The sequence below is a fragment of the Lepidochelys kempii genome, chromosome 3 (genome assembly GCF_965140265.1).
Source record: "Lepidochelys kempii isolate rLepKem1 chromosome 3, rLepKem1.hap2, whole genome shotgun sequence".
NCBI lineage: Eukaryota > Metazoa > Chordata > Testudines > Cheloniidae > Lepidochelys > Lepidochelys kempii.
Window position 1 is genome coordinate 62,482,249 of NC_133258.1, and position 13,864 is coordinate 62,496,112.

At 39.8% G+C, this 13,864-nt stretch overlaps 1 protein-coding gene across 16 annotated transcripts in view; it reads left to right on the plus strand.

Moving 5' to 3' along the window:
- Positions 1-13,864, plus strand: part of BCKDHB (branched chain keto acid dehydrogenase E1 subunit beta) — a 298,505-nt gene that overhangs the window by 54,551 nt on the left and 230,090 nt on the right. For all 16 annotated transcript variants that reach the window (XR_012157976.1, XR_012157977.1, XR_012157975.1 and 13 more), the window contains one exon: positions 5,186-5,294. Coding sequence is in view for 12 of the 16 variants with exons in the window: in XM_073336530.1 (XP_073192631.1) it covers positions 5,186-5,294 (109 nt within the window). In the remaining 4 variants the exon portion in view is untranslated. The remainder of the gene's footprint in view (positions 1-5,185; positions 5,295-13,864) is intronic.

Genomic DNA, 13,864 nt, shown 5'->3' on the forward strand with positions numbered 1-13,864 from the left:
GAGCTTGTAGAGCTGTCCCTACAGCGGTTTTCATTGGGAATGTAAGAGTAAGAGACTCAGGTGCTTTATTACCGCCAGATTCTTATTATTTCATGACTGAGACAGGAAGCTGGGTATTGATTTTTGTTTTGTTTTGTTGCTAGGGAAAATGAAGCGTTGCATATGTTGGTGAGAAAAATTTCTCTGTTAGCACAGATCCGGGGAATTAACAGTATTGTAACACTGAACAAAAGACAAACAGCAATACAAGCATCAGATTAAGATAACTATTCCAAAAAGAATGCAATACCGAAAATTAATACGGTATTTTTAACTTCAGATAGGGAGGACACAGACACCTTAGGAAGTCAGGGGAAGAAAATTAGCAAGGTGTCCAACTCAAGATATGATCCAAGAAGGGCACTTGAATATTAATTCCTTAAAGCCAGCCCCATCTTTCTCCCCACCGGCAAGCATCTTTCTGTTTTGGTGGATCAGTAGTTTAAACAACCTGGCATTTTCAGTGATATTGCTTTCAAAATGCTGCTTTTTGTCATGCAAAAAACCTCATTCCAGACTGATTCCTGTTATGGGTGTTTTTTCCCATTTATCTTTTCCCATTTATCCATTTATTAAAGCACAAGATAACCTTCAAAATGTTGAGACTATTCTAAAGATTATTGTGAGTCCCTTCCTAAGAGTGTCTGATTTAGAGAACAGGGTGCATAGGAATAACAGGTTATTTAGGTTGATCTAAAGGGAAGAAAATGATAACCTCCCCACGTTCCTTGAAAGGAAAAAAATAAAGGAAAGAATTCTTCCAGAATGTAAAAGACATGCTACCAACTGAAATAGTGCATGTACAGAAAATAAAAGAATGGCAGCTGACAATAGGTGACTGACTCAATAAGAGATTTCCTCACTCACCTTGTCTATACACTTTTTTTTTTAAGCTTTCTTGATAATGGCTTTGGAGAAGGAATGGGTGATGTGTGTAGTCAGCCTTATTTCCTTCTATCATCATGCTTTTCCAAAAAAGTCATCTCAAGAAAGATTTTAAAAACCTGTGAAAGAGAGCGAAAGGGCGGTATCTGAAAATTGTGGTATTACATCTAGTTAACCTGTAGATTTTCTTCACATTAGGGAACGAAACGTTTAATACCTTTTGCAAAGTAGAGTAATACTTGCTCACTTACCATGCAAAAGAACACCCTGGAAGTAAATGACACAGTACACATACCCTTACTTTCTATAGTGGCTTAAGGTTCTCTGTACAGAACAGAAGTGATCATGTTTAAACAGAACTGTGGTTCTACTGAGTTCCATGTCTTTTTCTTCCCATTGTAGACAGAAAATTAACAGTGGTAGTGTAATCATTATAGGGATTCTTGTTTTTATTCTGAATATCTACCAGAGTTAAAAGAAGACTCCCTAATATAGTTATAGCATGTTTTTCCCCTGTATGAACTGGCAACCTGCCATAAACAATACCTTCTTGAATAACAGCAAAAACTTACATAGCGTGGCTCCTACTGCATTTTAGAACTGTGTTTAAACGGTTACTGCACATTTAAAGAGGAAAGACAGTACCACCATAAGCTTATCAGAACACATTTGTGTTAGTTTCAGATGTTCTGTTAACAAATTCCCTGAAAGGCAAATTGAATGATATTTTAAATTGCTACTTTTTATATAATTCATAAAAAACAATCAGATGCAAATTTGCAACAGCTTAATGTTCAGGGTAAACTTGAAATTCACATCGGCTTTTCAGTCACTTGGTCACAGATGTCTTCAGGCTTATTGTACAGAGGCAGATAACGCTCATGTCTTCCAGAAAAACTTGGAGTGAAAAGTTACCACATTAGAATACATTAAGAACCTTGAGCAGGAGTCAACCCACGCTTCTGGCACCCCCGCAACATTTGCTAATGTTTAAATTGCATTAAGTTCAGAGTTAAGGCTGAATTAGGATTTTTGAGATGTCAACAGTCTTAAATTGTTATTCGGGGACATTTCACCAGCACTAAATCCATACACAATTAAAAAAAAAATTAAGTTAATGATTTTATGCAAATTATTATAGGTAGAGCTGGTAGCACCATCTATAATTAAGGTTGTCCAATACTCCCCCTACCAGACCCTGTTTCAGTTGCTTTGTTTTGTTAAATTTTAGTATGTGATCATGTAATTAAAGACTGTATCTCAATGCATGTGCACAAGGAGGCTGTATTAAGGTTACACCAATAGTAATAATTGTTGTATTCCCAAACTTTGGAATGCTTGATTTTTCTACCTTGATGTTCTTTTAACTTTTTTTGTAAGTAATATTAAGTAACTTGTATAACTTTTCTGCACAATAGGGACTACAGTTTTTTTGTAAAAGGTGACAACCGCTTTCTCCCCACTCTCCTTGGTCGCTCCATGCTGGGTGGACACCAGCAGGTAGAGCATCGAAAACAGAAGAGCAAAGATGATAGTGGTGTTGATGCCACAACAGCATTTGGTGGTTGGAGGAATAGCTGCAGGGGAATTCCTGCTTAAATCTGTTCAAGAGAGAGTTTTGTTGGCATTATTTTTGATAACTTATTCAGATTCAGGTGGTATTTGGCAGTTCTGGGTTTGGATAAACTTCAGTGAAGTCAAACTTGGTTTCGCGTTTCTTATTGTATAACTAGTATTATTGTGTCGATTAAAAACACTTGATTTGAGTAGATCTGAAATTCTGACAGATGACATTTGGGTAGGGAAAGAGGTCCTGACCAAACAAAAAATTTAAAATTCTGAAAAATTGTAAAAGCATTCTTTTCCTTGAATTGTTTCCTAAGCTCTGGTATTTCTGCATATATAGGCATATGCTTCATGCGAGGCATAACATTAGCATGAGATAATACTAGTTAGTTATGTCACAGTCTCACATTATCTATTAAGATTCATATCTGCTAACTGGTATGGGTGCTTAAATACCAAAGTTGTAGGTCCTTTTATATGTATCTGATAAATAGGTAGGAAAAAAAACACATGGCATCTGGTATTTTTTTTTTTTTAAGTGGCTCTGTCACATTTGTATTCAGAATCTGAAGTCCTCTGTGAAACTAGGACTCTTGGTACCTTTGTTCTGACAGCATGTATTAATGATGCCTTCTGGACTAAGGTCTTTGAGCCATTTTTTTACTGAAATCAGATGTCTTTCCTGATACCCACATCTATATTTGGAAGTGCTTTCTAATCCAAACTCAAAAGGTCAGCAATCAGAAGTGAATGTTATAATATTCGTGTAATTTTCTTCCTCTCCTTTCCTTCTTCATTTCTTTTCCCTTTTCATTTCTTTTTCTGTCAGTCTAAATTTGAGTATCAAAGGTCCTTCCAGTTCAATGTAGGTAGGTGGATGATGGCCAGATCTTCAAAGTTGGGTACATGAGTTGCAGAACTGCAGTTGCACATATCTAATGTGTGCATCCAGATACCAGAATGAAATTGTGCATCAATTGTCTGTGTATACAGGTGGCCTGGTGTGGTAGCTACCTAATTGGCTATGTGCATATACAAATAAATGGCTTGTGTGCATTCAAATATCAGGTATGTGCACACCTTTGTATAGTTGGGTAATTGCACCTGCCTAATTTTAAAAAACTAGCCATACATGTTAGTAGACTATTCACCCTTGATATTGGGTTTCATACCATGTTTCCTCAAGTGTGAGAGACAAGGTGTACGGTTCCCAGAGTACATGAAATTTACTCAGCTCTTGCTACCCTTGCATGGATATTCAGAGGAAGGGCTATAAGAATGAGTGGTTGGGAGTCAGAAAGGGGAAGAATGCCTTTGGGATGACAGGGCTTATAGGATGTGGTTTAACCTCATCCTGGAGGATTTTTCTGTTTACTTCCTGATTCCATTAACTCTTTGTTTTGTTTTGAAACACTGTTCTCTGAGGAAAACACGTTGCTGATTGCAATTGTCATTCCTCTATCTTACAGTGAAATAAAGTTTTACTCTAATAAAAGTTGTTGGACTTTCACCATTTCTGGTTCTCCCCTCTCAAGTAAATGATAAGAGGGCTCCCATGATAGCACAAGTGCCAGCTGGAGAATCCAAACTGCCTTATGTGAGCAGAATTCCTCAATGTCTGACCCACTGCAGACAAGAGAACTGTTCCAAGTCTATTTTGAGGGGAAGAAAATACTTTCAAGAACCAAAAAAGCATTTTAAGTACCATACTTTGATTTTACTACCCTTGTTAGCACACTTTAAGTAATGAGTAGACAATAAGGATGAAAATTATTTAAAGCAATACAATTGCTGCTATTTGACATTAAGTGAAATAATTTCTGCTGAACGGTGAGATGATATAAATTTGACTGACTTGTGTGGTGTCACTTTTGAGTATGATACACGTCAACAGTACTAGTAAAGGTTTTAAGTATTCTGCATTAAAGTCTCTCTCTAAATATTGAATATACTGTATTTGTAGTATAAACGTTGCAGCCGTACCAGGATTAAGAAAAAACAATTTAAGCAAGAGTCTTGTAGCAGATAGGAATTTCCACATTATTTACAAATGGTCACTGTAGTAGCATTTAAGAATAGAGAGAACCTCTTTTAGTTGTAGATTACCATTAAACTTAAAATAAGCCTCCTAAATATAGGCCCCGATTCAGTAAAACCCCCAAACTTGTGCTTAAATTTTGTCACGCTGATGTTGCTGACGAGGAATGGATTTAAGCATGTGTGTAAGTGCTTTGCTACATCAGGCATAAACAAAGATTATTTTTTAATTTTTTTTATTGTTAATTGCAATTGCACTTTTAGAAAAATGGAACAAGATAGAGCGCAAAATACATATAGCAACAAGTAGCGTTTCCAACAGCTAGTGATGGTTTGGCAAATGTTCAGATGAAAATCACGGTTTTGTTTTTCCTGCTTTGCTTGCTCCTGATATTAATCATTAGTCTCCTTCATGCTGCTTCTAGTCAGTTTTTTTTTTTCTAGGAAGCGGCACAAACTTAACCCGTTGTAGAAAAGGAAAAAAGTTCTGAGCTGTTTTTAATCTTTAAACAATTATTTGGTAAAGCCTGACCGTAGTGGATTTTATGTAAGTATTTGTGTAAACTCGAGTAGCCTGCTAACCTAATATTATCTCTGTACCTAATTCTTAAATAGCTGAATTATATTTTTAATCAGTTTTTATAAATAATTTTTACAGGTTGTTATTCCAAGAAGTCCTCTTCAGGCCAAAGGACTACTACTATCGTGCATAGAAGATAAAAACCCCTGCATATTCTTTGAACCTAAAATACTTTACAGAGCAGCAGGTAAAAATGTTTCTTGTATGTAGTGTGCTCCAATAAAATGTAGGGGATGTGTGTGTGTAAGTGTGTACTCAATGTAAATTGATTCATTTTATGTTATGGGATCCATCTTTATATTTATTTGTCTCTTTTTTTACATGTTTAATTATTTAGTGTGTATTTTAGAGAAGCTGCTCAAAAATTGGCCAAGGTTTTAATATATGGGTGTCAAAGTTAGGTACCCAAATCCATATTAAACACCTGATCCAACTCCCACTGACTTCAGTATTTGTAAATCATAATTAGTGAAGTACTGATTCCAAAGTCAGTAAAAGTTTTGTATTCATATTGGAATGAAGAATTGAACAGTAAAAACATGAGTCAAGAGACCAGTGGGAATTACTCTTCGTGATTAGGGAAGGGATCTTGTTAAAAATCATATAATTAGGCCTTCTAATACATGCAAGACACACAAATGCAAACCAGCCTTGTAACAGACTCTGGTCTGAGGAACTGTCCTGGCTAAGTAAAGACAGTTTGAGTGTACATCATAGCCACCTGCTGAGTTTCAGGAAGACAATCTTCAAGTGTGTTTTGAAATATAAATTATGTCCATTTCATTTTTCTTTACCAGAAACTGCCTTTCAGGGGCATTATCTTTTTTTGCTCTGAGAATTTCTGAGACCATCATGTGAGCTAGGATATAATCTAGAGTACATTTGTGGTGATTGGAGGGGACAAGGGTTTTGATACTTCTAGGCTTTTACCTTTATTTAATGGCATCTTTATGGCTCAGTTCCTCCCCTTCCCTAGCTGTTCATCTTTTGAGCTGTTTTGCTGCTCTTGGGAGCTGGATCAGTTGACAGAAGAGGAAGAACAGTGGAAGAGGCTAGAAGTTGCTCTGGTTTGTGGAAAATTATATGAGCTCACTGGTTGGTGTTTCTCTTCCTGCTCCCTGCTGTGCTGCTGAACTGAGAATCATTGCCAGGCTCTCCTGTGGGGCCACTACAGCAGAGAGGGAGCTAGTGAATTCAGGTAGGGACCAGAGCCACCAGTTCTGTGTGAAAGATGTCAGTGCAGCTGAGAGAAGATTTGAAATTGTTATTGCCTCTGTCCTGTGGTCATTTCCCTAATCACAGGGCAGATGTGGCAACCATCTTTTATCGTCCCTCGTAAATGCATTGATCCCAGCTGCTGGAAAGCGATGGCACAGAATCAGTGGATTTATTTTGATGTGTTGTGGGAGAAAGAAACATAGTGGCTTCTTAAAGGTACATGTTCCACTTCTTTATTCTGTTGGGGCCTTCTTCACACCTGTAGTGGCTCTAGTACAGCCAGGCATGCAGGAACCTGGCCCTGTTCCCCTTAGCAGCACAAGCAGGAAGAGGTAAGAGAGGAACTAAGAGCAGAAGCAATGCCTCATTCAGAGAGCAGGACTGAGCCTTGAGGTGCATAATTTATGTAAGAGTACGTCTACACCTCAGCTGGAAGTGTAATTTTCAGCTTGGGTAGACATACATGTGCTAGCTTTGATTTGAGTTAGTGTGCTAAAAATAGCAGTGTAGCTGCAGTAACACGAGCATGGCACAGGTTAGCCGGAAGAATACTTACCTATGGTCTCTGACAGAATTGTATTCCGGTGGCTACCGGTTCTGTTGCCTATGCAGCCACAGCTACGCTGCTGTTTTTAGTACACTAGCTCAATCAAAGCTACAGTGTGTATGTGCACCCGAGCAGGAAATTACATCTCCAGCCGCAGTGTCTGACTAAGGCTGTGTCTGCACGGCAGACTTTGGACAACACAAGTCTCAGCGGTGTAGGGCTGCCAAAGTTGTTACATTGCTTGTGCATGTGTGTGCTTGGCTGCTTGCCTTAGCTCTGTTTACTCACCAGGAGTGCTTGTGTTGATGCAGTTTGGTTCACTGTGGGTAGGTATCCCAGTGTGCCTTGTGCTGCCGTCTGTTGCAATACCTTCTGGAAAGTTTTTTGTCAATGTGTTGAGGGATAGAAATGACTTACCCAGGGATCTCTGGGTAAAAGGGGTCACATTCCAACATGCAACTTTCTCCATCCCATAATGCTATCCATATCTCACAATTTTTGACACCCTCCGCTTTTTAAAAAAGTCCCACAAACCCACATGGTACTTCTCACTGCCTATCATCTCTGGCAGATGCATGGGGCCCACACAGGTCTTTACTGTTCTCATGAACAAGGGTGCTGGAACAGTTTTTATAGTGGGGGTGCTGAGAGCCATTGAAACAAACTGTAAACCCTCTATATAATGGTAACCACTTCAAGCCAGGGGGTGCAGCAGCATCCATAGGTCCAGCACCTATGCTCATGAACATCGCAAATACAGGTAGAATGATTCTCAGGTATATCCAGACCTGCAGGAAGAACTGCAACATTGGGGGACGTGACTATTTCTTTTGAGGACAGTTTGTGAAGGAACATAGTGAAAACCAATTCATGGTTGGTGGTGGTGTTCATGGAGCAGCTGCAACTGCTTCTGAGCTTTGGAAATGAGCACTGACTGGTGGGATTGCATTGTAATGCAGGTTTGGGACAATGGCAGTGACTGCAGAACTTTCGAATGCAAAAGACCATATTCCTGGATCTGTGTGGTGAGATTTTCCCCAACCCTTCAGCTCTGGGACACTAGAATGAGAGCTCCATAGAAAGTGGAGAAGGGAGTTGTGATTGCACTCTAGAAGCTTGCAGGGTCGGATTGCTACCAGTCAGTGGGAAATCATTTTGTAGTTGTAACGCCCATCGCGCTGGGCCGTTATCATGCAAATGTGTCTTGCCATTATTCACGTCCTGCTACACAGGATTGTGACTCTCAGCAATGAGCAGGACGTAGTGGATGGATTTGCAGTAATTGAGTTCTGAACTGTAGTGGGGCAATAGCACACCCATCCCTATTTTGGTACTCATCTACCGCTGAGTATGTCAACAGCAAGGGCCACTTTTCTATGATGATTGAAGTGTTGATGGATCACTGGGGACATTTCACTGATATAAGTGTTGGCTGGCCAGAGAAGGCGCATGATGCTTGCCGTTTAAGAACATAGGACTGTACAGAAAGCTGTAACCAGGGATGTTCTTCCCTATTTGGCAGATTATCTTTGGTGATATTGAAATGTTTACTCATGAGATTGGAATATTTTTCTCACTGAGATCTAATGATGATAGCTGCTTGTTGTGTCCTGCGTAATACCTGTGAGATAAAGCTGCTGCTGGGGTTGAGGGTGGAGACAGTTCCACTTTGTGCTCCACGTGGTTGAGGGAGACTTTGTAAGCATACTTTAATGGTCAGCTGCATTAATGTGGTACACTTAATTGTACTTGCGCCCTGAAGGTTTGTTGGCTGTTAGGAATTGTGTAGTGCTTGGTGTACATTTATACATATAACACTGTCTTTTAGTGAAGCCTTTTTTTCGCTTGCTGTGCATTTATCATTACACTGCGTTTCACTGAAACTATGAACTATGCAACGTGTGCTATATGTTTACACATCCAGCTGGATGTTTTCTTATACTTGTGAGTTTTGTGGTGCTGTACACTCAAATACTCAGTGCTTTGGGTACTGCTATGCAGTCTGCAGTATGTAAGAACAGCCATACTGGTTCTGATCAATGGTTCGTCTAGCCCGCTATCCTGTCTTTCAACAGCGACCAGAGACAGATGCTTCAGAGGGAATGAACAGAATAGAGCAATTTTGAGTGATCCATCCCTTGTTGTCCAGCCCCAGCTTCTGGCAGTCAGAGGTTTAGGGACATCTGGAGCATGAGGTTGCATCCCTGACCATCTTGGGTAATAGCTATTGTCTATCAAGAACTTATCTAATAATTTTTTGAATTCAGTTATACATAACATCCCATAGCATTGTGTTCCTCAGATTGGTTGCATTGTGTGAAGTACTTCCTTTTGTTTGTTTTTTAAACCTACTGTCTATTAATTTCATCTGGTGACACCTAGTTCTTATGTTTTGTGAAGGGGGAAATAACCCTTCCCTATTTACTTTCTCCACACCATTCATGATTTTGTAGACCTTCATCATATCCCCCTTAGTTGACTCTCTTCTAAAATGAACAATCCCAGTCTTTCTAATCTTGCCTCATATGCAAGATGTTCTAAACCCCTAATTATTTTTGTTGCCCTTCTCTGCACCTTTTCCAATTCTAATATATCTTTTTTTGAGATGGGGTGACCAGAACTGCATGCAGTATTCAAGATGTGGGCATACCATTGATTTACATACTGGTGTTAAGATATTTTGTTGTCTTATCTATCCCTTTCCTAATGGTTCTAACATTCTGTTAGCTTTTTTGACTGCCACTGCAGATTGAATGGAAGGTTTCAGAGAACTATCCACATTGATTTCAATATCTATTTCTTGAGTGTAACAGCTAATTTACATCCCCATCATTTTTATGTACAGTTGGGATTATTTTTTCCAATGTGCATTACTTTGCACTTATCAACATTGAATTTCATCTGCCATTCTGTTGTCTAGTCACCCAGTTTAATGCGATCCCTTTGTAACTCTTCGCAGTCAGTTTTGAATTATCTTGTGTAACTTTGTATCATCTGTAGATTTTGCCACCTTCGTGTTCACCTCCTTTTCAAGATCATTTATGAATATGTTAAACAGCACTAATCCCAGTACAGATCTTTGGGGGACCCTATTATTTACCACTCTCCATTGTGAAAACTGACCATTTATTCCTACCCATTGTTCGCCAGCTTTTAATCAGCTATTGATCCATGAGAGGACCCTCCCTCTTATCCCATGACTGCTTACTTTTCTTAAGAGCCTTTGCCTCACAAGTTAGCATATGTGAAGCTGTGATTGTCCTTACTGTCCCCAGTGTGGAGTTGTAGGAGTAGGAACGCGAACCTTGGTGCCACATAGAATGTTGGGGGATGCAGGGAGCTGTCACCATGGAGTTCTCCAGGGACTGTAAAGGGTGGCGAATCCATGCTTGGATTTCCTGGGTCTTTCTCCATTTTCTCCTGTCTTCTCTGTCCATCTACATGCTGTTTGCCATGTTGACCAAGTCGGGCCTTTGTTTTAAGTTCAGTGCAACGCTGGTTTGCAGGATCTCACTGAACATATCCTCCTTCGTCGTCATCTTTTTCTTCCTCTTCAGAGTCAGGTGTTCTGCCGGTGTGGAGGGAGCATCCCTCAAAGTCACAACAGCATATGCATAAAACGGACAGATGTATTATTAGATATACAGGCACAATGGAAAGTGAAAGATAATTTTCAAAACTCCCCTTATTCCCATAAACTTTTTTTAACAGGATATGCTTATTGACATTTCAGCTTTAGAGTGTCTCTGAATGGCACCACTCTCCAGTCCCAGTCATGAGTGTTAAGAGGCAGGGTGAGGAGGAGGGCATTTGGTTGCATGAAACAGTAAAATTTTGGTCCCTGTTTCCAGGGGTGCAGGTATAGGGTAATGGTACTGAATATTGGTACTATTTTCCACAGATGGCAGTGATTTTAGTGGCTGTCTTACTCCTGAGGGTAACAGAAACACAGAGAGCACAGCCACCCTAGGTGTCCCGAAACTGCCCTGACCTGTACGCCACTAGCCTGTTTACTGCCATGGTGCCAGTTGAACTTATCGTGGAGTGGAGTGGGAAGATGTCCTGCTGTGATATCCTTTCAAGTCATCCCTTGAAACCTTCTGGAGAATATTGCAGAGTATCTCCATGGAAGTTTAATTGAGATCTCTCAGGAGGACACAAGGGACATCCCAATGTACATAAAACTACCCGCTTTCCAGTTTGTTGTACTGCTATCTCTTCTCATATGAATGCAACAATGAAACATTGATACTTGTGTCCTGTTGATTTGGGATGAGGCAGGCGCCATCTTGTGCTTGCCAAGTTGGACAAACAGGAAAAGGCATTTCTAAAATATGTGGGGTGTTTTAAGGGGAATAGTGGCTTCCGATCTCTGTGACCCTGGGCAGCGGAGTTTACAATTGTGACCAGAGCAGTCAGTCAGGCATTGCTGGAAGACTGTTAAGGTTGACATAGGTCACACAGTGTCTACAGTTGCACTACGTCCAACTAAGTACGTTGATTACGGCTCAATGCCTTTTAAGGAGGTGGTTTTACCGTGTCACTGTAATGGGGTGCTTATATCTGCTGGAGACAAATTTGAGTGTAAATACGTGCACACATAGGTCAATACAAGGCAACTTAGGTATACCTAACTTAATGGAGTAGACTCAGACCTTAGCCTACAAATGAGTGTAGTATCATTCACATTGGCTGTCCCCTGGCACTTGCTGAATGTAACTGTCAAATTGTCTGCGCATTGGTGTAGATTAGTGAAGTTCCACTCAACTTTAAAATAAATGTATTCTGTAAATACAATTCCTTTACAATATTGTGTATGTTTAGCTCAAAGGAAAAACTACTTTCCACTTTAGATATTCTGCTACAAAATATATCTTGTGTGAAGTAGCTTTGTTTCTTTCTACAGCTTTCTGGCAGTGAAGAAGTCTCTACAAAAGGTCAGAAGCAAATAGAATCTTGAAAACAAAAAAGGCAAGGGAGGTCAAATTTACTCTGGGCAAGTATACACTGCAATTGTAAATGTGACTGCAGTGTGTATAGACATACCTAAGCTAGCTTTGACTTAGCTAGTACAAGTACAAAATTGTGGCAGCACAGACTTCAGTGTGGGCTCTACAAGCCTGCCCGGCACCCTGGGTACTTACTCGGGTGGCTAGCCCTTGCTAAAGTCTGTGCTGCCATGGCTTCATTACTATTTGGTATTTGTGGTAGCTAGGTCCAGGATAACTTGGATGTGTCTCCATGTGCTGCTTTCACACCTTCGATTGCAATGGACACAGACCTTCTGTTGCTAGATTTATTTTGCCCTGGCAGGTTATCGACTTCCCCTGGTAATTTTCATTACATGTTATTTTAGTAGGAAAAAGTCAGTGTATTTTAAAAAACATTTTTGTGAGCAAATGGTGTATTGTGTTAATATTATTGGCATTATGGTAGTACGCAAAATCCCCATTGTGGGATTGTGGCCTCATGGTGCTAGACACTGTACAAATACATATGAAAACTCAGTTGCTGTGCTTCAGTAATGATGATGGTAAATATAATAAGAAAACTGTAGCAGTATTCAAATGTATTTACTTGAAATGCTGTGTTAAAATACTAATCTTTCTGTCCAGTTTTTGGTGGACAGATGTCCTTATGGCAAAGAAATTCACACCAGCGCTAATTGGAATCCTTCTTGGTATAATCCGAAAGACCAAGGTTTGCATGAGCATGGAGACTGGAGGGGATGTTCTCTAGCTCTAAAACAGGCTTATGTGATTGAACTCCTGCAGTCAATTCTAATAGTACTTCCTGTGTCCAGGTGACTGAAGAGTTTCACCAGTAAGACCCTGTCTGTGGGGCTCAATTCCACAAATGTTAACAACTGAGGGAGCCCTGCTGTAAATGGTCCACTTACTACTACACCATTTAAAAGTGTTGTCTAACCTTTCTCAGAACAGTTCTAATCAGTACACTGCTTAAAATAGTGAAAGCAGCAGGTGGCCTGTCTAAACTAGAACCCCAACATGGTTAACAACATTGGAGCTCATCAGTGAATGTAAGTTATTGTGGGAATTTTTTAGAAAATCGCCCTAGATTAGGTAAGGCCCCAAAAGCTGAGTAGATTCCACTAGACAAGAGATTTCTGTTAGTAACAAAGTTAAACAAATATCAAACAAGTCATTTTGAAGCAATCCAGACAATGGGAGCACAATCTTATACAGGTAGGAAAATTTCCCTTTTGCTTTTAGAGCTTCTACACTGTGTATGATGGTCTGAGCTCTAAATTGAATTACTAACTGTGACAAAGGCTATGGGTCTTTGTATTTCGTAATTCATGACAAAAATAAAAACCTGGTTCTGGGTTTACTGCCAAGAGGTCTGATTGCCAAGGTGTTCTGTGAAAGGTGGTGTCTGAGGTAGAGTCAATAAGCCTTCGAAAGGCAGCCATTCCTTAATATTGTTAGGGGGTTTCTCTTTCTCAGTGGACCATTTCTTATGTCTCGTTGACATCAGAAAACTGGAGATAGGAATTAATAAGTGTCTATGGGGAGTGGGGAGAAATGGGGGGTTGTTGGTATTTAGATAGCAAGCAACTCTGTCAGTCTGATCAGAGTGGTCAGAGAGGATTGTTTGCAAGGGATGTAAACTGTTCATTTTACTTTCCTTTTGCTCTGTAGATAAACTGAGAAGGCCTTTTCAGCTTATCTTATGAGATGTATAAATCCCGAGATGTTATACATGCAGGTTTCATTAGTTTTAATTCCATTTTCCTTCTGTTTTAATCTTGTTTTTGTTAAGATTACCGCTATGTGGGTAATTTCACACAGATGTCCCCCAGGAGAAAAGGACCCCAGAACCTCTAAGGAGAGGTGCCAAAGAGTAAAGAGATTTTGGAATTTATAACCCCTCTTAGTCTCTGTCAAGGGTGATAGAGAGTCCACTCCCAATGAGTGGTGGTGCCATCAGGCTGCAGTGGGTGTACTCAAAGAGAGAAGCTGTAAGATTAA